Source organism: Corticium candelabrum, chromosome 2 (genome assembly GCF_963422355.1).
Source record: "Corticium candelabrum chromosome 2, ooCorCand1.1, whole genome shotgun sequence".
Classification (NCBI taxonomy): domain Eukaryota; kingdom Metazoa; phylum Porifera; class Homoscleromorpha; order Homosclerophorida; family Plakinidae; genus Corticium; species Corticium candelabrum.
In genome coordinates this window covers 1364032-1391357 of record NC_085086.1, presented here as the reverse complement: position 1 = coordinate 1391357, position 27326 = coordinate 1364032, and the positions used below count along the sequence as shown (strand labels likewise).

Here is a 27326-nt window from a genome sequence, read left to right as displayed (position 1 = left end):
ATGAATAGGGAGTTAGTGGCAGCAGTGAGGAGGAACAATGTTAGTGAGGTTCAAAGACTTTTAGAGGCAGGAGCCTCGCCAGATGCGTGTACTGACAAGGTATGTTATTGACTGAGTGACTCGTCTTATTGTTTTTTGGTAACAACTCACTCTATTGTAGGGATCCCCTATACTAATGATAGCTTGTGGGAATGGCTGCAATTCCATTGTTCAATTGTTGCTAGAGAATAGACCAAATGTGAACAAAGCTAATCATGATGTAAGTGTTGCGAGTGAGTGAACGAACGTATGAATAAATAGAATGATATTTCAATGATGTAATGAGATTTGTGATAGGCGGATATTACATTAAATACAAAATAATAATAAAACACAATTATTGTTATTGCAGGGTTGGACTGCTTTGATGAGAGCAGCAGATTATGGTTATGATTCCCTAATTCTTATGTTATTATCAGCTAATGCTGATGTTAATCAAAAGGATGAGGTGAGTGTTTGTATTTGTTTCTGTTTTTGTCTGTATTGATGTGATGTATGAGATGTTATGTACTACTAATAAATGTATTAATATTGAATACATTGCTGGAGAACGATTGCCTTTCACTCTTGGTAACTGCAACACGGGTAAACGTTTTCAACTTTACTGGCTCTGTAACACACAAAAGTCTACGTCATCGTTAGCTTTTTAGCTAGGCCTCACCTTGGCGCTGCTGCAAGCCGGTATTTAAGAGCTACGTCGTATTCTACCCTACAGGGAGCAGTAACTCCAGAGTAAAGACCTGCGAGATCATCAAAGTTATCGTCCAAAGACCTGCTCGTAGATAGGCTGTCATGATCAATGCAAGAATCGCATTCGAGTGTATTTGTAAACGTACAAGCTCTCTATAGACTAACTAGTTCAACCTCATATAAAGTTCACTACTACTACTACATTTGCAGTACGTCAGTGTAGTGTAGCGTAATACTGTTCAACAACATTTAAGGTCAAAGTACAATTTCTCACGTCCTGCATGTACATGTTGTTAGATGCTGAAGTCTAAGACTTTCGTGAATTCAACACAACGCAACGTCACCAAAAGTGCTCTACATACTAGAATGTCTAGTGACAGTCATTACAGTCTAAAGTATCAATAACATAACAAACACAAAGTATCTAATTACTACTTAATCGTCTAATTACTATACTGTTCTAACACTCCCACCTAATTTGAAGATTGAGTGTTCTTGTAAACCATACCTATAGAATCTTCTGTAATCCATCAAGTAGTCGTTGTAGCCAAATTGCCTCCTGTGCAGCTAGACTCATGGTAACATACTCCGCTTCTGAAGTAGACAGTGCAACTACAGTTTGTTTCTTGCTCGACCAAGACACGGGTCCTCCTGACATCATAAATATGATTCCACTGGTTGATTGCCTGTCATCTGTACCTCCAGCCTTGTTTGCATTTGAGTAGCCAACCTGTTCTTCAAGATTAGATGTACCTTTCAGGTATCTTAGGATTCTCTTAGCTGGTGTGTAATGCTTTCCTTTGGATTGGAGTTAAATTTGGCTACACTTCCAACAGCGCTTTTGAGCAATGTCTGATCAAGTAGCAATTGCACAGTAGAGTGTACTTCCCACTAGTGATTGATAAGGTGCAGAGTCAACTACTCTACTGGATCCATCCTCTTTTTTTAGAACAACATCCACATCTGATGGTATGTTAACTACCTTCGCTTGCGCTAAGCCATACTTCTCTAGCATAGAAAGTATAGTGCTTCTGATACAATAACTTACATTTCTTGTCTTGGTCATAATCAATAAAAATGCCAAAACAGTAGCGTATTCTATCCAATTGTTTCATCTTGAACCGTGTCTCTAGGCACTTCTTCACTTCCATCATTCTAGTGTTTGATGATAAGATTATCCACATAAACTGTATAGTGATAGTGAGGCTATTCTCGGTTGTTTGAGCGAATACACATGAATCAGCATCATTTTGAACAAAACCCACCTGTTTCAAGAAAGTTGAGAACAGTGTTCCAACACCTTGGAGACTGCTTTAGGCCATATATTGACATTTTAGTCTGCAAACTAGATTTTCTTTGCCTTTTATCTTATAGTTAGATGGTTGTTCCATACAGATCTCTTCTTCTAGGTGTCCGTTTAGAAATGCTGTCACAACATGCATTTGGTGTACCAACATGTCATTTCTCACGGCAAAAGCGAGTAGCACTCTGATAGATGAGTACCGAACCACCGGTGCATAAGTTTCATCCTAGTCTACTCCATATAATTCTGGGAGTAACCTTTTGCCACAAGCCTGGCTTTAAGCCGTTCTACTTCACCGTTCAGTCCTTGTTTAGCCATGAAAATCCGCTTGCATCCAATTGCTGTTCGGCCACTTGGTAGGTCCACTAGATCCCATGTTTCTTTCTCCATTAATGATTGATATTCAGCATTGCCAGCCAATCTCCAGCCTTCAGAATTATGACCAGATAGTGCTTTTTCAATCGTGGTTGGTTTATGTGCAACACAAACAGCATTTGCAAATTCATCTGCATGTTTGCGTGGGAGTGCTCGTTCCCTTTGTGAAAAAGGATGAATGCTTCTGTCATCAGGTATATTTTCTTCTTGTTGGTTGTCACCTCCCTCACTAGGGACAAACATCTCAGAAACTTGACTGCGTTTGATAATTGATTCAAAGTCTGACTCATTGAAGACAACATCTCTTCTAATGAAACTTTAAAGGAAGAGTCATTGATTAGTCCGTATCCTTTTGATCTTGATCAGTATCCAACAAATCTGAGGTTTTGTGCTGTTTTCTTCAATTTGTCCCTTTGTGCGGCTGGAACATGGGCATGTGCAGTACAACCAAAGAAGACTCTCAAATGGCTCAGGTCCGGCTTCTTTCTATACTACCGCTCAGGTGGTGCTATTTTGTTGCCAAAGGCTTGAGTAGGCGTTCTATTCCTGAGGTAAGCAGTGGTTACAACTGCTTCGGCCTAATACGGATCACCCTGTCCAGCTTGAGCCACCATACATCTGGCAACTTCTAGCAAAGTTTATTCTCTTAGCTGTTCTATTCGGTTGACGTGTATAGGGTACTGTTAGTTCATGTTGAATTCCCTTTGTCTTCAAGTAATCTTCAAGTAATCTTCAAAATCTTTAGAGATGTATTCACCCCCGTTGTCTGATCTGAGCGCTCCAATCTTATTGCCACACTCATTGGTAACAAGTGCTTCAAATTCCTTGAATCTTTCCAGTACTTGTGATTTGTTCCGCAGCAAGTAAAAAACTTTGCAGCATCTTGAGTAGTCATCGATAACCGTCACAAAGTACTTATGACCTCCAATCGACTCTGTGGGCATCGGTCCACACACATCACTGTGTATGCGTTGCAGTCTTTGAGTAGAGCGAATCTTTCCCACTGGCTTAAAGGGCTTCCTCTGCATCTTGTCTTCCACGCAGTTTTCACAGAATTTGAGGGTCGATGCCTTGGATATTGTAACTCCTATAGCCACATTTCCATCTGCAAGTTTCCGAATTATCTGCTTGTTGACATGACCCATCTTTTTATACCATAAATCAGCACTACTATTTTGTCCTGTGTGGGTTGAGAGAGACGTGCTTTCAGGTTCTGGAACAAGCGCTACACAGTCCAGTTGGTATAGTTTATCTATAAGTGTTTTTATACCTAGTCATTGGCCTTGCTTCCCACGAATCCAGCATTTGGTATGACCAAATTTAATTGTATTCCCTCTTGATGCTGCTACCCTCACTGAGAACAAATTGTTGTTAGCCTTGGAACAAGGAGAACATTACAGACGATAGCTTTCTTAGGTTCACTAACCTTGAACCTCATGCATAGGTTTACCTTCTCAACTCAAATCGCTTCTACTGTGCTTCCATCTCGTAGACAAACACTTTGCGGTACTGAAAACGGTTCGTAATCAGTCAAAAATTCTCTTGAAGTTATAATATAACTTGAAAAGCACAAGAGTCCACAATCTACATGGAACTAGATTTACTGACTTCCGATATGGTGAACGCTTTTGTGTCATCTATTGACCACTCAGATTTTATGTCTGAAAATTTTACTTTATGGTTTGTTCCCTGTGCAAGTTGACAATTTCTCTGAAAGTGTCCCTCTTCTCCACAACTGTAACAAGTTCAGTTTCTCCGTTGAAAATTCTCACGTCTTTGCCTGCCCACTAGTGCAGATGAATCCTGAGCTGATCCGAATCCAGAGCTTTGTTTGAACTCTCCTTTGAACTTTGCTCTTCATGTGTCAAGGACTGCTGGACGTAACTCAATGTCACATTTTCTCGAGCTTCTAAGGCAGTCACTAGGGATGAGTAGCTTTGAGGTAGACTATCCAAAAGAGTCACAACTTGATCCTCTACTGACACCGGCGCCCCAATTGCCGCCCACTTGTCAGTAAGCTCTTTCATTTACTTCAGGTGTTTCTCAACAGGGGTGACTTTACTCATTTTTATTATAAACTAGCGTTTCAGCAGCAATAGCTTATTAGCAAAGATATCTCGCTCAAAATGGTCTTTCAATGCGTCCCAAGCTTCCTTTGCTGTTTCATAGGATGTGATAAGATAGAGTGGAGGAGCCCCGACTGTCATTACTATGGACGATAACGCCTTCTGTGCTCTTTTGTTGAACTCAGTCTACTGTGCAGCATTAACATCTCCTGAAAGTACTTCTGTCACATCTACAAATCCCCAGAGTCCCTTTGCCAGGAGCAAATGCTTCATTTGAAACTTCCACTTTGACCAGTTGGAGGTCCCCAGTTTATCAATGGACTATTTGTCATCTTCTGACTCTGCCATGGCCATGCGTCCAGTGATACTGTGACTGCCCTCTCGTGTAGGCACAGTGGAAACGCGCTGGTCCCATAACCTGTTAGATGCTGAACTCTAGGACTTTGGTGAATTCAACGCAACGCAACGTCGCCTAAGGTTCTCTACATACTAGAATGTCTAGTGACAGTCATCACAGTCTAAAGTGTCAATAAAACAACAAATCACAGACTATCTAATTACTACTCAATCGTCTAAATACTGTTGTAACACATGTTGACGTCATAACTTTGAACTAATGTTTTAATTAGACTTTAAACAGCAATATTTATCACTTATTTGCAAAAGATAACGTGTCGGGAGCTTCACAGTAACGTACAGTTAGCAGACACCATCAGAAGATTAAGATTTTGCCTCAACTTGTTTAACGTGCGTTACGCCTCGCGGTTTTAGTTCATTGCTGCGCGGCTAATTAGCAAAATGGTCTTGTTGTAGGTGATCGGACACGTATTTTGTCTCCAAACATAGGTATTCTCAAACTTCTAGTGTCCTACGACAAGCTCCAAGTGCCAATAATTCGTTTACCAAAGGGTGCACGGACGGTATTTAATTTCTGAGACCTTATTTGCGATTGGCCCACAAACTATAGCTGAACACGACCAGCAGCAGCTTCTTCCAAAATAGTAGTGATTTTAAATTTTCCTGCAAGAAATTCAACGGTTTTTTAATTTTCTTGTGTTCCACCAGAGCTTCACCAAGAGATCCAGATGAAGACTTCATCAGTGATTGACACGCATCATGCAAATAGCTATGATAACGTAAGGGTAGTTCTAAAATGGAATGGGCCAAAGAAGCAATGAAAGCATTTGATAAAGTAGATGCAGTAGATTCACCCCAAATCCGCCAAGGCTGATTAAAACGGTATAGCTTGTCTCCACGCCATTTGTGCTAAATCTCTTTTTTGGATATCATGACAATAGCAGCTGACCGGTTGTAGCACATCCGGTGATATCGTCCTACTCGAATGGTTAGGCTTACATGGGCACATGGCAGTAGCTGAGCAACAAGAGTGAGCTTTGCAAGTCATCTAGATTCTGACTGGCTACACAAAGGGGTGCCTGATTCAACAATGTTACAGCGAGATGATGATTGATACGAATCCTAGCAGATTGGTATACCAATAATGATCATCCCCTCTGATACCATATTACTGCACATTTAGCTGCAGGGCTCTTATTAGAACATTTGGTACTATGTACTTTTGTACAGTGTAGTTAGGAAATAGGGTAGAAGCCATGGAATTCCCTGAAGGATTGCAGACGAAAGAAGACATCACTGATACTCATATGTCTGATTCTGATTTGGGTGCGTCCTCCACTGATAAATTTTTAGTGGCCGTTTTCACACTAGGGCTTGAAAACTCGGGTTTGCGCTAATTATATCATTACATCCTGCTCAAGGTGTGTGTGTTCTCACATGTTGAGCTCGAACTTGTCCAGCACCCTCTAAATTAGTCATAATAGGCTGTGTGATCTCCAGCGGACTGCAACTGATTGTATCATGTACTCGAGCTACACTACTCAAATCCCGCGCAAATTTTGAAACGTCTTCCGACCGCTTTCCGTCTTCGAGTGCCTTCTCTAGGTGTAGGGACCACATGCGTGTGATAGAACAGCAGCTGCTGCCTGAATCTACGCATGCGACAACGTCTTTCACACACAGTTTGCAAGTCGTGCTGCAGATTCACTTTGCTTAAGAAAAAACTGCCAAACCAACAGAAAGTAGAGCACTCTTCTTTGATTCATTGCTGTGGTACGCAATATGAATATACTGGAATGTTTGACAAGCGCTAACTCCAGCTAAACCCAGCGCTAACCCTACATTTCGGAAGGGCTAGGCTAGCACTGCTCTAATCCATATTCCTATTGTAAACTGACCTGATGTAATTGGTTATACTAAGCAGTAGCAAACCCATTTCTAAACCCTAGTGTGAACACGGCCATTGGCAACTGCTCTCATGCGTGTCAGTTAGAATTCATGCAAAATTTCATCAGAACTGTAAGGGTCAGTCATGTTTTCCTTTGTTTGCTATCCTACATGGAATAATTCAATTCCTTGGCTGCTACATACCCTATACCCTAACCACACTGTACAAACATAGTAAAAATGTTCTAATTCGCTCTGCAGCTAAATGTGGGGTAACACGGTAGGTATTCACGTCATGAACAGACGTTTAAGATATTTGTATTGTTTTGACTATACAACTCACATTTGTTATCAGCTATTTTTAAGCCAACTGAAGAGAATGACTCTTTCAAGCTGGTTAGTGCTATTAAAGCATTGTTGGGATTACCCAAAAAATTAAAGGTCATCCGGATAAGCAAGAGCTGTGATCTCTGTATTATAATCCTGTAAGTTGTTGAGGATAGGGTGAATAGCCCAGGGAAAAAGAGCAGGTCCCAGAGGGTCACTTTGGTTAACTTTTACTTCAGATGGAATAGATCGCAGGACTATCACTAGAACCAAAATACTAAAGAGCTAACGCCATCATACATCTACCTGACGTTGTTGGAAATGCTGGAAAATGAAGATGGCGCTTTGTAAAGGACATGACTTCTATCAATGGAATTGAACGCGTTTCTCACATCAGATTCTAAATCGCCCAGTCTGTGTTTGATTCTGTGCTGGTAAAGCAACTGTGGACCACATTTAGTAGACACTTCATGTTTAATAGGTCTAAACTGTCTTTCAAAATCTCTGTTTGTTGAAGGCATACTGCTCTAGCAGTGATACGACGAAGACACTCTCCAATCGCAATGGGCCGGACGTCCCCATTTTGCGTTAGTACGGTGATCAAACGTGCAGATAACTTTGTAGTTGGCAGAGCACCAATAGCAATATTAGAACAAGAAAAATGAAGGAGATCAGCTATACGATCAATCTTAATTCATCAGAGATTTCAAATGCTATAAGTGCCATCTTAATATACCACAGCCAGAACCTTCTGGCGATTGACGGATAACATAAAACAGCAATTCTTTAGACAAGCTAATCTGTTTGTCTGTCCGTTTGTCTAATTACTTGTAATTATCTTCTTATTTTTCTTATTAATTTATCTATTATTGTAGGCTAAATGGACAGCATTGCATCATGCTGCACGCAACAATCACTCCAACGTTGTTCGTGTTCTGTTAGCGAATGGATGTGATATCAGTATAGAAGACATTGTAAGACATGTTGATGTGAATGTGAATGATAATATTTGTAATCACTGTATTGTGAACTGATGATTGAGCATGACAATAAAACATGAATTCTAATTGTATTTAGACTCTTAATCCAGTTGATTATGAAAATCAATATTTGAACGATATTTATAAAATAAATCTAAATTGTTTTGTGTTTATTGAATTAGTTATTTGTTTAATTTTATATTATAGTACAGTGGATATGAATTTGTATTTCTCGTATGTTTATCTGTTTGTTGTTTGCTGATTTTGTGTGGTTGAACAGTCTATTTGTGGTTTTGTTTGATTGCTGGTCTAAGTTTTAGCTATAGCCTGCTTTTCTATTTCTGTTGTGTTTGTGTCTATCTGTTTGTTTGTCTTATCTGCCTGGCTGGTTTTTGTTTATTTGTTTCGTTGTTATCGGGGAGTGCGAGTCCCTAAGTAGGGATGCCACTGGTAGTTAATATTAATTACAATTTTTATTATAACTTGGGATAGCATAGCTTAAAATGCTTTCATAAAATCCCACTATTTTTATGTTATCTCGCGTGCATACGCTGGAACCATGATTTTTTACTGTTGGTTTGGCGCGAACTTATCGCGGAGATTGGGAGGGACACGGATGTCGATCTCTGCAACCCAAACTACTTATCGGTGGTTTGACCAGTGGTTTGGACAATGTCTTGGATGAGGGTTTGGGCATCGGCTTGGGGATTGTTGTAGTGCCGAAAAACTCCTGGTCCGCAGGGCATGTGCTTGGCCATTGTCCAAAGTTGTAGACCTTTGGCGTCCTAGCCCATAACCTTTTGACGGAGGCGTGCATTGTCGTATTGATGTGATCGAATGCGTGTTACTCCAGCTTTGTGATATTCGTGAAGACGAGACTTAGCCTGCCTACGACAGTCTACCAAACAACCATAGAATTTATGTTCGAACAGGTCCCGTATACTCATACAGTGCAACCAGTATAACAGAGCTATCTCGAGTTCAACCACGCACACGTATTCCTATCATGGCAGAGCTTTGCCCTACATTGTAGCTGCAGTCGAACAGAAGCCCTCAGTATATCTGACTGGCACATGGGGCTCCAGTGTCCCAGTTGTTGTGACTGCCTCTTAGGCCGCAAACTCAAGAAGGGACACATACAAGACTTCCTCACAGAAGTATTGCAACGTGTAAGTGCAAATACTTCGTACCAACTGCTTCCAGATATACCAAGGGTTCTGTGCTAGAGGTTTTCAACCAGTCACACAAACATGGATGTCGATGGTACGTACGTTTGGCCTAGACTAGCTACGTACGTCAGTAAGACATGTACAGTATGAGCAAACCGCTATTTTGCAACAAACAAGTACGATACGCAGTTGTACTTACAGCATGCAGATGGCCATAGCATAGAAGAGATATTGATCTGTGTAAGAGCAGGGAAAGCTGCCAGTTAGCACCCAGTGACAACAAGAAGCACTTCTTGACTATTGTGGCTTCACTTACATACACACAGAGAGAGATCTGAGAAATTTCTAGTAGGAATGAGCCAAATTATTTTTTCAGACATTTTGAACCATCTTCCTACACACTTAGTTAATTAAGAGTTACTATTTTCATGTAACGTAGCAATACACTTAATTACGTAATTACTATGGTGTTACACACTGTATACCGCAATACTGTGCACATGCATGTATTGCTTTGAAGTCACTATGTGTATTACGTGTATTACTGCAGTGTACACATTACACGGCTAAACATCTTCAAGTTAGAGCCTCTACACGTATGTTACACATATTGTCCGAACGATTGTCTACTAATTCGCGAAAACACATGCAATATCTAGATGGCGCATAGCAGCACCGCCCTAACACCACAAGTCACGCCCAAATCTGGCTGCCATCTGTTATGAGTCCTGCTGGATAGTCTTGATACGGCGGTCATTTGCATGGTGCTGGGAGGACCTGACAGCTTAGGGAAGTGCACACGCGACCGAAGCAACTCTTCTACTCTGCGTTCATGCAGATAAAGAGACGAAAATCAGTTGGGAAAAATGTAGGGAGCAAAAGAATGTCGCTTACTTTGACCGCTCACAACAAAGTACGTTCTATTAGCTCACGAAAACTCATACCCAGCAAGCCCCAACGCAACCGTTTCCTCATCAAAATGTATGTCCTAATGACAGTCTTGCACATGCTTTACAACAAATGCCAATAACACCCACCTTGTACTACTACATCGCGAGTCAAATTACCGGAAACCGCCATGATCTTCGTCACTTTGTCCTCGTCCTGCACCTCCAAACAAGAAAAGATTTCACCTTGACAAGAAGTTCTGAAGAAAGTAATAGTGCAGGCACATCCAAGAACCAAGTAGGTTGAATTCGCTCCACTCTATAAGTTGGGCGAAATACAAATAGCCGAAGCTACCGGCAGACGATCGTCATATTTGACCGTTTTGCTCGGCTTCCTACAAGCGTATCTAGATCTCTCTAGGGTTTGAAAAGCACGCAAGAAAACAGAGAATATCAGTTATCAACGCTGTCTTGTAAGACAAGCTGAGTTCAAAGACTTGCTAGACTGTGCGCGGATGTTTCGAGGTTGTCGTGCAAGCTATCGATACGTCCTACAGATGTTCACATTATCCGGGACATCTCGCGAACTTAATTTCCCCGGTTGTTTGGTAGACTGACGACTGCACCTTTCAGCACGTCGTAGGCCTCCTTCTTGGGAGCCACGAGGTTGGGTTCTTTGTGATGTTGGTGTCTCGAAGTAGGAACTGGAGATATATATGGAGGTAGCCAAGAAGGGCTACCTTGATTTTCTTAGCATTGTCGGTGATCTTGTTTACAAAGGGCTCTTTGATGAGGTTTTAATTTTACTTAGCCGAATTTAATCCCAGCACCGGCATTTGGTCGCACCACTCTTAGATCCGTTTCTTTTGCTTGTTTGGGAGATACTCCAGATCATCCGGAAGATAGCGTTTCGTATCAGATTTCCTCGTCTACGCAGCTTGTCGACAAAGTCTGCAACGAGTTGCTTAGGAACGGCGTTGCATACTTGTGTGAAAGGGTTTAGTGTATCACCGAGGGAGACCGAAATTGGGGTGTGCCCTGTGTCGAAGGTGAAGAAGGTTTTGAGGTAGCGGGCATTTCTCTTGTTGAGATGGGCTTTGAAGTCGTACACAATGGTGTGTGGATAGTCTTCGTTTTTGGATTCTGGGGCGGGGCCTACATGGGTCACACTCCCACATGACCACGAGATCGATGCTGGCGTCTCGGATAGTTTGATCTCGCTTGAGGGTGGCTTCGTACAGGCTGTTTTGGTTGGGTTCCACTTTGGACACTCGTGTCAGTGACAGCCGTGAAACTGAAACACAGTTCGACCGGCCATACCGTCGACGGGAGAGCCCTTGATCCTACGCTCACCACCTTATCGGCATTTGGCGTGGTGGATGTGAACGCCACGCTGCTGGCTTTCGTATTCTAGTCAGCGGATGGCGACTTTGCTCACGTTGCGGATTTGGTAGAATCCTTTCTTGTAGGCCAAATATGGTACTTCTACTGGGTCACCTGGACAGTTGACTTGAGTAACACCTTGGGTGAAGGATTGGGAACAATGACCACAGATGTAGAGGTTGGTGACCTTCTTGATATCTTTGATATAGAAGGCGTACTCCTTGAACATACCAATGGTCATGATATTGGGATATTTGGCTGGTTGTCGAGTCAAACTTTAGAGAGGTCCATTTCTGGCATCGACTCCCTTGACATATTGGGTTGGCTTGTATACACGGATACCCAGTTAGAATCGTTTCTCGATGTCAGCGGTCTTATCCAGGTTGGTCTTATGTCCCTAACATGGATATCGTAGAACGCTGTGGCTAGCTCTCTGGCTTTGTGAGTGTTGCGATGTGGTTGGATGCCTTGGTGTACGGCAAAACACCGAAATAGACACAAGTTATCCTTGAATGTGTCCAGATCGATCAGTATCCTCTTGCGCCGTAGCCAGTCGGGTAGAAGTCCGGTGCCCACCAGAGCTTCTTTGCTCCTAATGGCGGTCAGCTGGACTTCGATAAACCGTACAAACTCCCACTTGCTGCTGGGGCGGTCTAGGTTGTCCTGGGAGTGGCTAATTTCTTCTTGCTTGGTTATCCATACGCTGGCTTTTGTCATGCCAATCATTCTTGGGCTGCCTTGTGCGTATGTGTGGAAATTGCTCATTTCTCCGGTCTCGATATTTCTAAACTTGTAGGTGTAGAGATACCTAAGGTAGAATGACGTTGCACGCGGTCTGCCGACTTTTTTATCATTCTGTCGGTTAGGGCACATCTTACCTTACCGCGGAATGTGAATGTCTGCTTGCTACGTCCTTTGATCGTCCTTTCTTGTTCGCTGTTCCTTGTTTTCAACTATGGCGACTCCTTCCCTTACGATGTGTGTCGCCTGAGTTTCACGAAACATCTGGCTTTGAAACCTCTCGAGAGTGGCTAGACTACACTGAGGATTTTGGACCTCTTTTACCATCTTCTTGGCTCGCAGGAAAGCGTTGGCTTGTTCGCGAATGTTTTGTAGCTCGGAACGATGCTGCTCTGGGTTGTGCACGACACCGCGCAAACCTGGATAGCGTCCAGTTTGGGTGGCGCGTTGTATCCTTTTTTCCTTCTCTGAGTCTTGGGCTTTGAAAATAAGCTCTACAAGCTCTGCTTATTTAGGCGAAAGTATCCCTTGAGTCCGATGTTCTTGTCCTGCTGTCGCAGGAATTTTGTTGTTGAAAGAACGGGTTTGGGGTAAGACCTGTGTTCGCATTAAATCGGTCATGCACGGTACAGACTATTCTGAAGTTATATTATACTGTAGATATATTTCTCTAATAGAGCGCAATTTTTCTCTACAGATGAGGCACACAATTCTGTGGCTGTGTACTGTAGAAGCTATTTGTCTAGTATGGCACAACTTTACTCTATAGAGCACACCACACGCGCTCGTATGATTCTGTGGCTACATAATATAGATGCTGTTTGTCTAATAGTGCGCAGTTCTCTTTACGTCTCGGGTGCGTGCATCTTAGACGCCAACAGAATGGACAAAAATATTTGACAACCTCTCGTTCGGAACCTTTCGGCGCAAAAATACATTTGATTATCATTGTTTGCACGCAATCCCAAGCGAGAGAGAGAGAGGCGTTTTTCTAGATCTCTTTAATACAAAAGGTTATTGTTGAAAACGCTATTTGAGAACTCCCATCTCCACTACTTACACGGATGCCTGACACCCTTTCAGTTTTTATGTGGGCGTACCACGCGACGACAATCTCCCCCATCGACCGATGGTCTATGACCATGCACCGATCCAATCTGGAAGCCAGATTTCTTCATTGTTGTTCTGGAGATTTCACCACGAATAGACATGGGTGGACGGACTGTCGTTTTGGACAGTTTTCGACACCGACATGTATACGGGGAGACCTCGATCCGCGTTCACCCACGTTCTTGTACATCATGGTGCAGGAATTGTTTTGCACAGATGGGGACTAGGACAGTCCACAAACTCGCACAACTTGCCATCCAAAGATGCCTGGACCTTTACCGCTTCGAATTGGGCAACGATCTTGTTGTACCATTTTTCCTTGTTGTGTATCCATCGGGACAGCTGTGCATCCACGCACATACGTACTTCCCTACACTGCTGGTATGGTCCAGGATGGTGGGGGTTCCTTCCTGCAACGCGTCGTAGGATCTTCGTTGTCGCGGAATTGGTTGGTCTCACACAGGTATTCCAGCAAGGTCTTTCGACCGAGAACTCCGGAGAAGTGCTGGGTGTAGTCAATGCTGTAGAGGCCATAGCCAAAGGCAAGCAGACTCCGTTCTATCTGGGGCAACGCCAGTTGGAGTTCTCCCATCGAAACATAGGAGACGTCGATCTTTGCCACAAACACTCCGTACGGCTCGGAGCCTCGAAATAGTTTCTTCCGCATTTGCACGCGACCGAGTTTGTTTCTCTTTCAATCTTGGATATGGTGCGTCGTATCTTGGAAGTTGTCTCTCTTTTGAGTAGCAGTGTGTGCAGGATACGTACCTCGGTGTGTCGTGTGGTACCCAAGGTGTCTCGAAGGGCCGTTCGAATCTTTCCCATGAGGTTCTGTGCAGACCCACCCTGGCCAGTCGTACACGAGATTTTTCAGATATGTGGACCACATCGTCCAGACGAATGTACACGAACATGTACATATCGTCGACCAACATCGGCAGTTCTACGAGAGGTTGGAGGTGTGGGGCCCGCGATTCGCGTCAGGACTGTTGACCTTGGATATGTGTCAGAGGACATAGTTCTTGTACGCGTTCTCCACGAGAAGGTGCTCGGCGATCCATTTCCTGCTGCAACGACCCATATCGGCAAGATGTTTTGGACCAGAGTCTGGGTTGAATCGTTGGACATGCTACCGTTTGGTTATTTTCGCCCAGTATACATAGGCCTACATAGGGTTGTCTCTTCGATACCTTTGAATGTGGTTGCATCGTTGGCAATGGTAGCGTTTGGTTCTTCTCGACTTCTATATATAGGTCTACATACAATCGCTTCGTCGACACCTTTCGACGTGGTGGCATCATCGTTGCAACAATTCGATAGCAGGTGGAAAATGATACCACCCGATCCACACTGGCACAGCCCATTTGGTCGATATTTTGCTATTTTGTTGAAAGACGGTGGGTGGTAGTGGAAAAAATAGTGGTTTGTATTAAAGAGATTTTAGTAGAAAGGTTGTGGGTCGAATGGTTGCGTTTTGTTTTTTGCGCTATTGTAATACCAGCTGACCGCCTTGCGTTTTCGCACATTCGAGGGGCTGAGCACCCCCAAAAGAAGATGCGAAAATGCGTGGCGGTCAGCTGGTATTACTCGCCGGCGACTACACTACTGGCGGGTTGTGTTGTGCTTTGTCGCGTCTGTGGTGTAAGCAGATTACATTGTCTTACTCCCATACAGTAGCCGCTTTTGTGTATGCACGTGCTGACTTGCCAATTTCGTGGGATCTTCGCCATTCTCGAAGACGCTCACACGATCTTCGTTTCTCCATTCATTCCGTACGTGTTAGTATAGGTACCTGAAACACTCGCCGATTGGTTAAGCCTACTCACGAAAGCTGAGTTCCGATCGACTTGCCAGTTTTAGTGGAATTAATTTTCGCTGTGGCTGCGTGCAGGTGCCTGAAGACTGACAGGATCTCGCCTTCCTCACTGAAACTTCGTTTCGCCTGGAAGTATGACGCGCGGAAAGGGGTCTGGCTACGCGAGACTAGTTGCTGACCAATAATCCCATGATCACTTTACAAAATTATTTATCAACTGTTAGTATCTCCATTTTTCGACATTCTGTTTACACTGAGGTTACTCGTACTTTATTCAAACTAAAAAAGACAAGAAATCAACTACAGACAGTGACAGTGACGGCTCGCCAGTTTTCCAAAGCCGTTTGCTAGCTCACGCGCATATTTTCCCACATTATAACTTCTTGCATCGGCTCTGGTGTTAGACTAGAATCGCCCCAGAAGAGGGCGATTACTAACGTGCGCTATTGCCACGCCTGTAGTTTGAAGTAGCAAACTTTACACTTCGTAGGAACTTTCTAGCATGTTGCTGCATCTAGACATTGTCTAGACAATCGAACATGCCCTCTTGTCCAACGAAGTCGCCAGCGCAAGGACTCATGCAATACTTACATTGTCTGTTGTATTTGTCTGGTTTTTCTGTGGCGGCAAATGCTAGCTCTTCTAGAGTCGACAGGAGAAAAGAATATATATTGCTGATTTGACGTGGTGCTTCAACCCATAACTTACCTATCGTTATTTGCTCGTAGCAACCAAATCGGTCTACATTTACAGAATAGCGCACGCGCCTGCACGCGTCTGATTGATTACATTATAAGTTCAGCGAAAACGTAGACGCGATCAGACATATTAGTAGCACTCCTACAATGATTTATAGAAATCGCGTGAATTCCCTGCTGTCCAGATGACGAAAAGGAGAAGCGAAGATGGCTACATACATCTAGTAGACTAGGCAAGATCTAATAGGCGCATTCTACCGGTTTCCTCATACTAGCCACGTGTGTAGTAGAGCAGTCCTGCCTGTATATGTCAAATGAAACACACCGTAACGTCATGCAGCAGCAACGGGCCGCAGAATTCTTCAATCCATTAAAGCAACACCTTGCTCGCTGTTTCATTCAACGAGGCCTTCTACGAATACGCGCTAGTCTTGCATCCACTACGTTAAAACAAGGGAGATTGTATTAGAAGAATTCCGAGGCTCTCAAGACTACAATCAGCTCCACTGACGGACGTTTCCCCTCACGACACTGCTGCATGCAATGAAGAAAACCACATGATCAAGTATGGGATGTCGACGTTATTCATTAGTTGAAGACTAAACCGCCCTCAAAGTGCGCACTTTAGCAATCCTCTTTTAGAGCCACCCATAGTAGCTCATTACAGAAACCATGTAGGCTAAATAATATATTTGCGGGTAGATGTTTATGCTAATAGCTTTTCAAATACTATAGGCGGAACGGGCACGAGATGGGCTTTCTTGTGGTGTCAATTCATTAGCATCCGTAGCTCCTAACATGATCTATCCCAGGAAGACCTCGATTACCTCCAATACCGCCCCTGGGTACTATTTTTATTTTTCTGAACATAGGGAATTATTTTTAGCATGAGCCATTACTATTTTGCAAACACAAGGACCGTTTCAATTTTTATTTGCATACCATCACACCACACAAACAACACAAACTAATTACCATAATACTCTAATCTTCCAGAATTACTTGTGTTATGTCTTCTTTCGCTTTTACTTGAGTCGTTATCCCGGTACGTGTAATCTTCATTGTCACTCAGTGGTTCTATCTGAGTATTCCTTTCATCTCAAATGTACACATTGATAGACGACGCCCATGCATATAACTGGGTTTGAATCCTACCCAGTGGTACACTAATCGAGCATGATGAATTAGTATTTTGATATAGGGTCACCATGAAGCATTATATGAGCATGGGGAGCTATACGCGGTAATACGGTATGTTATGAGTTGTAACAATGTTTCTTTATAAGGACAGGAACAAGAACACAAAATTATTTATGTAATAAATAGAAACAAAAAGATGACCGCTTACTTTAAGCTGGTACTTGAAAAGATAGGTGTCGAAACTTTTGCCGACAAGTTTGTACTCATAACTTACATCTGAAACCAATCTCCTACAATTAAATCCCTACTTATCTCCTTTTGTTTATAATGAATATGGCTGCTTGTATAGGAGTGAAGTAGGAATTTAATTGTTGAAGAATTGTGAATTTAATTGTAAATGAGTACTTGTCTGCAAAAGTTTTGCCCTACTTTGTTATAATTTATCACATAAATAGTTTTGTATTGTTGCTGTTATTAGTGGTTGCTTTGGCATCTCTGTTTTCTGTGTGTCTGTTTGTTTTTCTTTTTGTATTTCAGCTTGTAGATTTTTCCTTCTGTTTTATCTTGTACTTGTGCTGTAAACTGATTTCTATTTGATTCTTTTTGTTTTGCAAAAGGTTGTGTTATCTTTTTTATCTTGTTTGATCTGCAGTCAGTATTTTAGCTGGAGAACAGAAACGTATAACCATAAACTTGTGGATTGTACATCAAATTTTAGTAACGTGTAGTTTGATGTGTCTATAAAGGAAGGTGTTACACGTATAGTTGCATATTTGTGTGTGTTTGACAGGATGGAGAAACTGCACTGCAAGTGGCAGAGGGATGGAATAGCAAAGATGCTGCAGATGCAATAAACTCTCTTGCTGTAGATTGTGTGAGAGTATGTGCGTGTGTGTGTTTGTGTGCGTGCGTGTGTGTGTGTGTGTGTGTGTTTGTTTGTGTGCGTGCGTGTATGAGTATGTGTGCATGCGTGTGCGTGCGTGTGCGAGGGTTTGTGAATGCAGCAACCAAAATATATTTGCTATTGTGAAGGTCAAGTATGGCAGTACCGTAAGAGTAGGGAAAGGTCATCGAAAAAGGATGTCAAAGAGCAACGTTCCAGGTCCTAGCAACTTCGTGTAAGATACATTGTAATGATTGGAAGACACAAATGTGTGAAGTGAGTTGTTATAGTCATGTTCAGCATGTGGGTTTTGACCCAGAAAAAGGTTTTGATTTGAACAACATTGATCCTGCTTGGTCGGCTTTGTTCAGTGCAGTCGGGGTTACAAAGGAACAGCTGCAAGATAAAGAGACAGCTCAGTTCATTTACGATTTTGTTCAATCTCAGGGAAGCATTGAAGTTGCAACCAAGCAGCTCAAGCGGAGTGCACCACCACCGCCACCACCATTTCCAAGAACACGTGGTTTACCTCCTGCTCCTCGTGGAGCAAAGCATATTGCACATCGTGTACCTCCTCCTCCATCAGCTCGTGGACAAGCTTCTTCGCTTCCATCTCAAGGAGTGGCTCCACCTTCACCTGTGCGTGTGTGTGCGTGTGTGTGTGAATGTGTGTGAATTGTTTAAGCTGCTAGATTAGCATGCATTGTAGGTCTAATACTATGGGATATAGCAAACTTCTATAGCACCACATATGACCAAGCATCTTAGTCTCACGGTTTGTGAGTGACATACAGGAATTGGATGCGTGCAATCCATGAAAGTTTGGGAACTAGATTAGCTTGAGATAGCTAGTGTAATAATCTGTCTGAAACAGATTGCTATAGTTTTGCCAGAATGATTTGGGTTGATGAGGCTTAGGCCCGGTTCACAGTTCGACGCTGGCACAGCGTACTGCGAGCGTCATGGACGCTGACAAGGACGCTCACACGAGCGTCAGCGACGACTCTGGCGCTGTACCATTTACATTATTGCGTCAGACGAGCGTCTATCGCACAAAGGACACACTGCGACAGTCGTCTGGCGCTGCAAAGTAACCACGTGTGTACAATGTACTCGCGACAGACATGGACGACGTTTCGTATTTGTTGCGCTTCTGCGCCGTATAGTCTCGATCGAGTGTTTTCTTTTATCCTTATTTCCTTGTAGTACTCTGATTGAACTTGCCAAGCGCAGGGAAAACCACGCAAACACTCAATCATGAATGAAAACTTCTATCGACGAATCCATTATCGATGCCATGTGAAAGAATAGAATAGCCCGGATACGTCCAGTGACTGACTTTCGATTGGTTGAAACGGAGCACGTGATGCTATCGGAAGCTGGGTTACTTCCGGCTAGGACGCTCGAATAGAACTTTTCTCTATTCCAGCGTCGTGGATGCTCGCCTAGGGTCGTGCGAACGTCGCGGACGCTGACATGTTCACAGTGTGACGCTGACGCTCGCTCATCGTCAGCGTCCAGGACGCTCATGCCAGCGTCGTACTGTGAACAGGGCTTTAGTAAGGAAGGAGATGAAACTATCTCAGCTTTGAGAAACTGCTTCATAAGACATAGTTTAGTATCAAAAAATCGATGGCACCAAATTTTTGCAAAGCTTCTCAACTTTGCTCAGACTGGCTGTTAGTTTATCTAAATGGAGTATATGAGTCTGTCATGTGAGACTACAAAGCTTTTGTGTTTTTATCAATGCACGTACGATTGTAGAGAAATATGTTATTGTTTTAGTCAGGCATAACGTGACGCCAATGTTAATGTTATCATGTGTATTGCAAGAGTGCACTGATTGAATTGCTCTAGGCATGTGGCCATATTATAGTCGCACTTTTGTCTCTGTTTCTGATTGCTATGTGTGTAGCATTACCCTGATAAGTAGGAAACTCTTCATTGGTGTCTACGACATGTCGACTTTTTAAAGCACAATAGCATAAAACTGGAAATTGTTTTCAATTCAACATTGTCTGTCATCCCTACATGTCCTATACATAGTCATCTTAAAACACTATTGGTCGCTGCCAAAACGTTGCCGTCTCTACTCTACCGCAGTACTATTTTCAATCTTTTACTGCCTATAGAATGTAGAAGAGTGATTACTCGGGTAGCAAAAAAAGTAGAATAAATACTGTAGTAGAGACTCATGTAGCCTTGTACCCAGGCCCTCTTGCGAGACAAATTTACATCTTGTTTTTGTGGCAGCTGTTTTGAGTGTCGATTTTGTCGTTCCTTGATGTCTACTCGTATACCGACTATACTGCGGTCAGGCTGTTTACATTGGTTGCTTATCGAGATGGATGGCAGCAGAATTTCTATTCTTACTAAAGAATGTCTTCCTCGCAGATCTGCCAGCGCTGTGCTCGGTGCATTCGGACTGCAGCAGAATTGAGCACATGGCAGCCAGGACTGGTATATAAGTCGAAGAAGACGGACAAAGAACATGACCGGAGACAATGTATCACCCCTTTTCGGTGCCGTGCACGTGAAGAGTCGCCTTCTAGCTAAGCGCACACTGTTTCCTAGGTCTTTGACCTACTGTACGGATGCTGAGGAAGACGAGTCACTACTGAACACCAGGCTGAACATGGAAGCTTTTTAGCTGTCATTGCACGCTACATATCAGCTCGAGATTTTAAACAACGTGGGTTCCACATGCGTACATACAATACGTCGACTTCGAAGTAATTTATGCACACATGCGAAAGCAACGTGTACTGGCGCGGCCCCGGCCCTACGGTGGGGGTGCTTTCCGAGACTGAAAGTTTATGTTGTTGTATGTCTCAAAGAAATTTTACACGTATGCCGTAAATGTCGCTAAATCAAGGATTTTGACTATTTCTGCAATAAATTATTAATTAATTAGCTAATTAGAATAGAAGAAATCCTGGCCAACGGTAGCGGCAGTAGAGGGAACCTAGATATCATAAGACACTAGCAGCGCAGAACAATCAACTTAAGCAAATCTATTCTTAACTTTTAGTACTAAATTCTAACCTTATATCATGAGTAAGAACTGGCAGATTCGCCAAAGTATTAACACTCTTAATTAACTTAATTAAATGCTGGAGCGGTCGGCTTCGATACTGGCAATCCACTATCACTGAAACCGTACCAAGCTGCACCAACGATGGCAGGAACTGCCCACGCACTACCAGACCCTTCCGGGAAAACACACTCCAACTCGGTATCAGGTACGCTACTTCGAGTCTCGTTCTGTAGAACAGGTTCGGCCTCGGAGACGTTCTGTGCGATTGCAATGTCTAGAGCAAACAGAATGCCATCAACATCTGGCCTTAGCTAGCTAAAGAGGTTCAGCAGAGTCAAGCCAACGCGCTTTACCTGAATTTGCAACGGATGGACTTCCGACACCAGATTAACACAGACGTTTTGCTGGTGAGAGAACGCTTTCCAATGTTCTCTGTCCCCGAACAGCACGCGAGGGCAATCGTTTTTTCTTACCCATTTGCGTCTCACATTCGGGCGTGACAGCCGTAGCCTCGAGGAGCCAGACTACTAACCCCTTGGATGGGTGTGCTTCCCGGGCATAATGGGAAGCATGCCAGGGCCGCGCCTGGTGTACCAGGCTCTCTTCTCCAGGCGTGCAAGAGGGCCTGAATGGGTAAGAAGCTAAGACTCATAGTGAAAGATGAGAAGCATTTTGTATGTAAGCAAGTAAGAATTCAGAAGGGAGAAAGTTATGTTTTGTCATTGTTACTTGCATATATCCTAGAACATTCATTAAAGGTGCTTCTTTGGTAAGAAAGATGCTCTCTTAGTAGAGCTCCGTTTGTGCTCCAAGTAAATTTTGGAAGCTTTAATAGCTGTAATTTTGAGACGTGCCGCACTAATTGCAGTTTTCAATTGTACACTGATATGTGCTTGTGCCACTGCAATACAGTAGGTATGTTGTTCCCCCATTGCTGCCGAAAGGGCTTCCAAACTTGAATCCTCGTTACTATGGCACCATGTGTATCTAAAGAGGTATATTACTTATAAGAGGTTTACTAAAGGAGCCTTTTGGGTTAATAATTTTATATTAATGGTCTTTATGGAGTGGAAAGATTTAGATAGTAACATAATGCGGATATCTCATTTCTATATATAATCACTTCAAAGCCATACAACTGTATTACTTTGCACCGCGAGTGATGTAAATTTGAAGCAGGGTACTGGAACAATATTATTTCTTAACATTTTTGATGTGTTTGTGTGTATCGTCGTGTTAAGCGTGAACTGATGCTGTATATTTTGATACAAGAACAAAATAAACAGCAAACATATATATATATATATATATATATATATATATATATATATATATATATGTACACTACACCGTAAGCCTGATATGGCTTATTTGTCAATGATGAAGAATCAGCATGTAGTTCTTTACGTACATACTAATAGTCTTCGAAACGTGTGCTTGTTTGCCATGTTTGTATTGTATTAATTATAAAATAGGATGTTCTTGCGGTGTAACTAGCTTACTACGGTACTTTCAAACAAGGAAAAATTTTGCGATGTCGGGATCCAGAGCACGTAGAGAGATGAAATGGATATCATTTGAAAGAAAGTGAGTAGGAGGAGGGATATGTTGAAAGTAATACCGCCTAGCCATTTGCTGAAACGAGCTACTTCCTGCATTTGACATGTGAAATCCTTCCCTTTTATTACAATACACCACACCCCGTTCGATTAGATTACATTCCAGAGGAAACGCGTATAGTCGTCCTCTGACTCTCCCGCAAAGATTTTTTCGCTTTCCGAAGAGTCTTCAGCGTATAGTTCAATTCTTGGTGATGTGCATGGAGACGAAATTTCTACTGTTGCACGATCAGCAATTTGGAGAATCGAAGATTTATACACTGGTCATGCGTATTGAAAACACGCTAGAAGCTAGGAACTGGTTCGAGACTCAGAGCAACTCAGAACTAAACGTTTGTGACAAAGTCGCGTTTGCACGGGTTTTCTCGTTGTATGTTGGCGCTTTGTAACACCTGTAACTCTAAAAGCAGGAAATTGGCTTCATTGTGGTTTATTGTTATGTGTCTAATTATGTCATATTTTATGTACGTATGCCTGCCCCAGTTGTCAACTGCATACGACACTTTTCCCACGCTTAAGCAATGCTTGAACGTACTTTAGTACATTTTTACTGTCTCTAGATATCTTACCATATTGTAAGAATTTTTCTTGCTTTATTATACAGACAACACCTTCACTCATACAACAATCTCCAAGAGAGGGAACGAGTAAGGTAGATGAGCCGCTAGTACAACAGCTGATTCAACAAATGGAACAACTGACGCATGATAAAGATAGGCAAATGGATGAAGTCAGACAACAAAACACAGCAGCTCTACAGAGGGTATTGAGAGATGAGCAACAGCAGAGAGAACGCGCAGTTGATGAAGAAAGAAGGAAGAAAGAAGAGCTACGGCAACGATTACAACAGGAGCAAGACAACATTCAGAAGGATCTTGATGAAGCTCGACAACAAAATGAGCGAATTAGGGAAGAAAAGGACAATATTCAGCGATTACTAAATGAAGAACAGAGACAAAAGGCTACCGTTGTAGAGATGCTTTCAGATGCTGATTCAGCAATTGCACGATACCAGCAAGCACAAGAAAATGAAGTTCTCAATATTCCTTCACATGACATTCAATTGACTGGCACAGAACTAGGACGTGGATCATACGGAGGTGAGATGCGTTTTGATCACAAGGTTGCCTCTTGATTTATTGTAATCAGCTTTTTGTTTCCCAACTGTTTATTGCTATGTAAACATCTCACTTTCTATGAAATGTCTGTAAGCTAATACGATGTTTTAATCAGCACATGCACATAGCTAGTAAGCTGACATACACGAACAAGTACTTGTTTATACGGTACCTTTACTATGTCATTGGGTTTATATTTAGTACACCCTAACTCTACGTACATGTGAATGTGTATCTCACTTGTTAAAATGCACATAGTTGAGTCATACAATAAATTTAATCAGGTTTGTTTTATTCTCTTTGCAACAGTTAATTGGATTTCAAAGCATTTGTAAACCACTTTCTGCTAGATGCTTTCTATGCACAATAATTTTGGGAAAATGAATATGGTCATCATTTTACGCTGGCACTCATAGAAATGACGTTACACAACTGGCTAAGGTCCGCTTGATCTGGCTTATTAATGAAAGTGGGACAGGCCACACCGCTCAGCATGGCTTAGACTGCAAGTACCTGACAGTTTCAAAAATAGATATGACCTACACTGGCCTGGGTAGAATTGCTTGTGAGAAAGACATTTAAGAAACTGTTTTGTGATTTAGTTGTTTGTGTTGGATATTGGCGTGGCTGTCCTGTTGCTGTCAAACTGTTGTATGATCATTTGGCTGCTGTTCAACGCAACATTTATCTTGTCCAACAAGAAGCATCTGTAGCATGGAAGATACATCATCCAAATATTGCTGCTGTTTGTGGTGTCACTCTGGAGTTAGAAGAGAAGAAGGCATGGATTATCATGGAATTACAAAGCGGCTCAATGTCTGCTGTGATTGATGCATGTCAAGGAGATGTTGCACCTCTCACTCTACGAGAAAAAGTCGACATGACACATGATTTTTTGTGTGGACTGGATTATATTCACAACATGGTAAGAACAGTTAATGAGAAAAGATTGATATTGTAGCGTCTCATTCACCGAAATACTTGGTGACAATCAGAAGAAACTTGAAGCATATTTGGTATTCAATTGCTACAGTAACGCAGACAGACAGAGAGACATAGAGACATACACACATACATACAGACAGACAGGCAGGCAGACAGGCAGACAGACAGACAGGCAGGTAAGGCAGGCAGTTTATTTTATTAGAATACAGCATCTCTACACACTAGAATACATGATTTTCAATAATTAAAGGGAGTGCTTCATAACAGTTTCAACTATTTCAATGTGTGAAGCACTAGATGTATCTATCTCTGATAACTACGTTATCTTCCATTAGTCTGTTTGTTGACAACTTAGACACTTTTCTCAAGACAATTTTACTATTGCATTTTTGGAGAGTCACACAAAAACATCGTCGCCAATATGACATAAACTCTGTATCGACACGTCTTCCTTCAATGAGCCCTGCCTTTCTTCCCAGTTCATGCAGTAAGTTTTGCTCTTGTGATCCCCATGTGCCGAAATGCTAAATAACTAGCGGAACAACCTTAAAGCTATAGTTCCATCTGTCAAGATCTCCTTTGAATATTTGTAACATTTTTCTGATTTCCGTTTGTCGCTGCATGTCTGCATGCCTTTGCATGCTCCGTGCACTATGTCTTTCCTCCATGGGTGAGCCAAAGAAACATCACATTCATAGGTGACACCAGAATCAATGCCGTAGAATGTAATGTCTGGTCTTCCATCAGTTTGTACGTATCTGTTTCTTGGTTCTGTATGATGAGGAGTACCCAGCTCCTTTAGGCAACCAAACCACTTAGCAACAATAGTATCGTGAGACCAGACATGGCCGCCTTCATATATACTAGTGATCAAAGGAAAACCTTCTCGATCTAACTTATGTCTACAGTCACAATGCTCAAGCAATCGACTAAATGGCAAGCTTATCCCCAATCTAGCTCAAGACTCTAAACGAAATTCGTTAGGAGTGTTTTTAGAACGTTTTGCTGCGTTGGTGGCTTCTGCCACTATATCACTAAGAATTGTTGCGTCATACCAAGTTCGATGTTGGGGTCCCTTATCTGGAAAGAATTAACGCTCTGCTGTTGTTGTTTTCCGAGTCGTCGTTTCGTCATTGATGTTACTTAAGCATAATCAAACTTTGCTAACTCTGTGCACACGTCTACGTCTGTTTTCCTCTTCGATGGCGTCAGATGCTGTTGGATGTATGATTGTATTGCAGCCTTACCTTGGCCACGTGCATGTGGTGTAGTGCGTCTTCCAGGGATTCTGCTGTCATCACATTTGTCTTCGTCTGATTTTCTCTTGCATGGCTTCAGTTTTTGGTGTTAGATCGCAGCCTTACTTTGACCACGTTTACGTGGCCTAGAAGGTCTTTCAGAACTACTGTTGTCATCCTCTTCATCTTCATTTGCTTTTCTCAGCTTGCTACCTTTACTCTGATGACTTCAGTCTCCATTGGATTATCGCAACCTTACCTTGCCCACGTTGGGCTCTAGTGCGTCTTCTGTGGATATTGTAATCATCATGTTTCTACCTGTTTCTCACTGTCGAACTCTTGAACTCCACTTTCTAACTAATATTTCTTTTTGTTAATGCAGCTGTAGCTTGAAAATTTTAGGAGCTTGTAATTGCTGTGTAGGTGGACTTTACTATAGTGATTTGCAGTTCAATGAAACGTCAGACGGACAGATCGACCCCCAGGTTATTTTACAACCACATTGTAGGCTATAATATGTTTGAATTTATGAAGACTGACTTAATGATAAACAAAATGGAAAGGACAGACAGTCTGGTGATTATGAACAAGGAAGCAGTAAGGTAACGTGACAAGACCAACAGGTAGACCATAATTTATTGGGCTGATCAGTTGGTAATGACACCATTGGATATAATCTGTGAGACTAATTCTAAATTCACACGAGATTTTATCTATTGAAACTCACACAAACAAGCAACTGTTCAGACGACTCTATCAATACATATATTTCTTTTTTCTTTGGTTGTTTCGAATTACTTTTTTTGTAATGTTATAGCAACCTAAGGAGATTCTTCACGGTGACATCTGTCCAAGGAACATCCTGGTTACAGCAACGATGAGAGCCAAACTGGGTGATCTAGGAGCTGCTCGTTTTAAAGATGCTTCACTTTCAGTTGGTCTGCTCAGTCCACAGTACACACCTCCTGAAAGATTTGATGTTCCAACTTTACCAAAATGCAAGAAAACTGACATGTACAGTGTTGGTGTGACCATATGTGAGCTCTTCACTACTGTTCCTCCAAATCGTCAAAAAAGAATGGAGCAAGTCTTACTCGTCCGTCAGATAAATGTTCGGGCTCTATGCAAACACCTGATGAGAGATGATTCTGCCACACGACCAACAGCAACAGAAGCCCGTCATATCATTAGTCGTATTCGTGATACAAACGAGTATAAAGCATGTCCTCCTAAACGAATGGTAAAGGGCAAGATGGATGGAATAGCTGATGTCACTCTCGTTTAGTCCATTTGGTGAAGTTGACATTTGATTGAAGCATGTGTTTGTTACTTGACACCATTTATATGTTGTTACAAGGTATTCACTTAGCATTGTATTGCACTTAGCTTTGTATTGCATTTTGTTATGCTATTGATCAGACATTGTACAACTAGCATGTTGTGCAGTTCGAACTTTGACATTGCTATCATGTATTTGTAGTTTTGATGTATCACTTTGTCACGTGACTTGATATTAAA

General features: G+C 42.3%; 1 protein-coding gene across 1 annotated transcript; it reads left to right on the top strand.

The window, feature by feature from the left end:
• On the top strand, positions 1-27326 carry LOC134198320 (probable serine/threonine-protein kinase DDB_G0281745). Its single transcript, XM_062667689.1, has 10 exons — positions 1-99; positions 161-259; positions 392-487; positions 7920-8018; positions 17759-17848; positions 18001-18086; positions 18142-18490; positions 23112-23607; positions 24228-24550; positions 26626-27326. Exons 1-10 carry the CDS (start codon positions 1-3, stop codon positions 27091-27093), a joined length of 2205 nt encoding a protein of 734 aa, XP_062523673.1. The 3' UTR covers positions 27094-27326.

Coding starts and splice junctions, on each gene's coding strand:
- LOC134198320 (XM_062667689.1), top strand. CDS start 1: ATGAATAGGGAGTTAGTGGCAGCAGTGAGGAGGAACAATGTTAGTGAG. Junction 18,087..18,141: donor CCAGGTCCTAGCAACTTCGT/GTAAGATACATT, acceptor GAGTTGTTATAG/TCATGTTCAGCATGTGGGTT. Junction 23,608..24,227: donor AGGACGTGGATCATACGGAG/GTGAGATGCGTT, acceptor TTTGTGATTTAG/TTGTTTGTGTTGGATATTGG.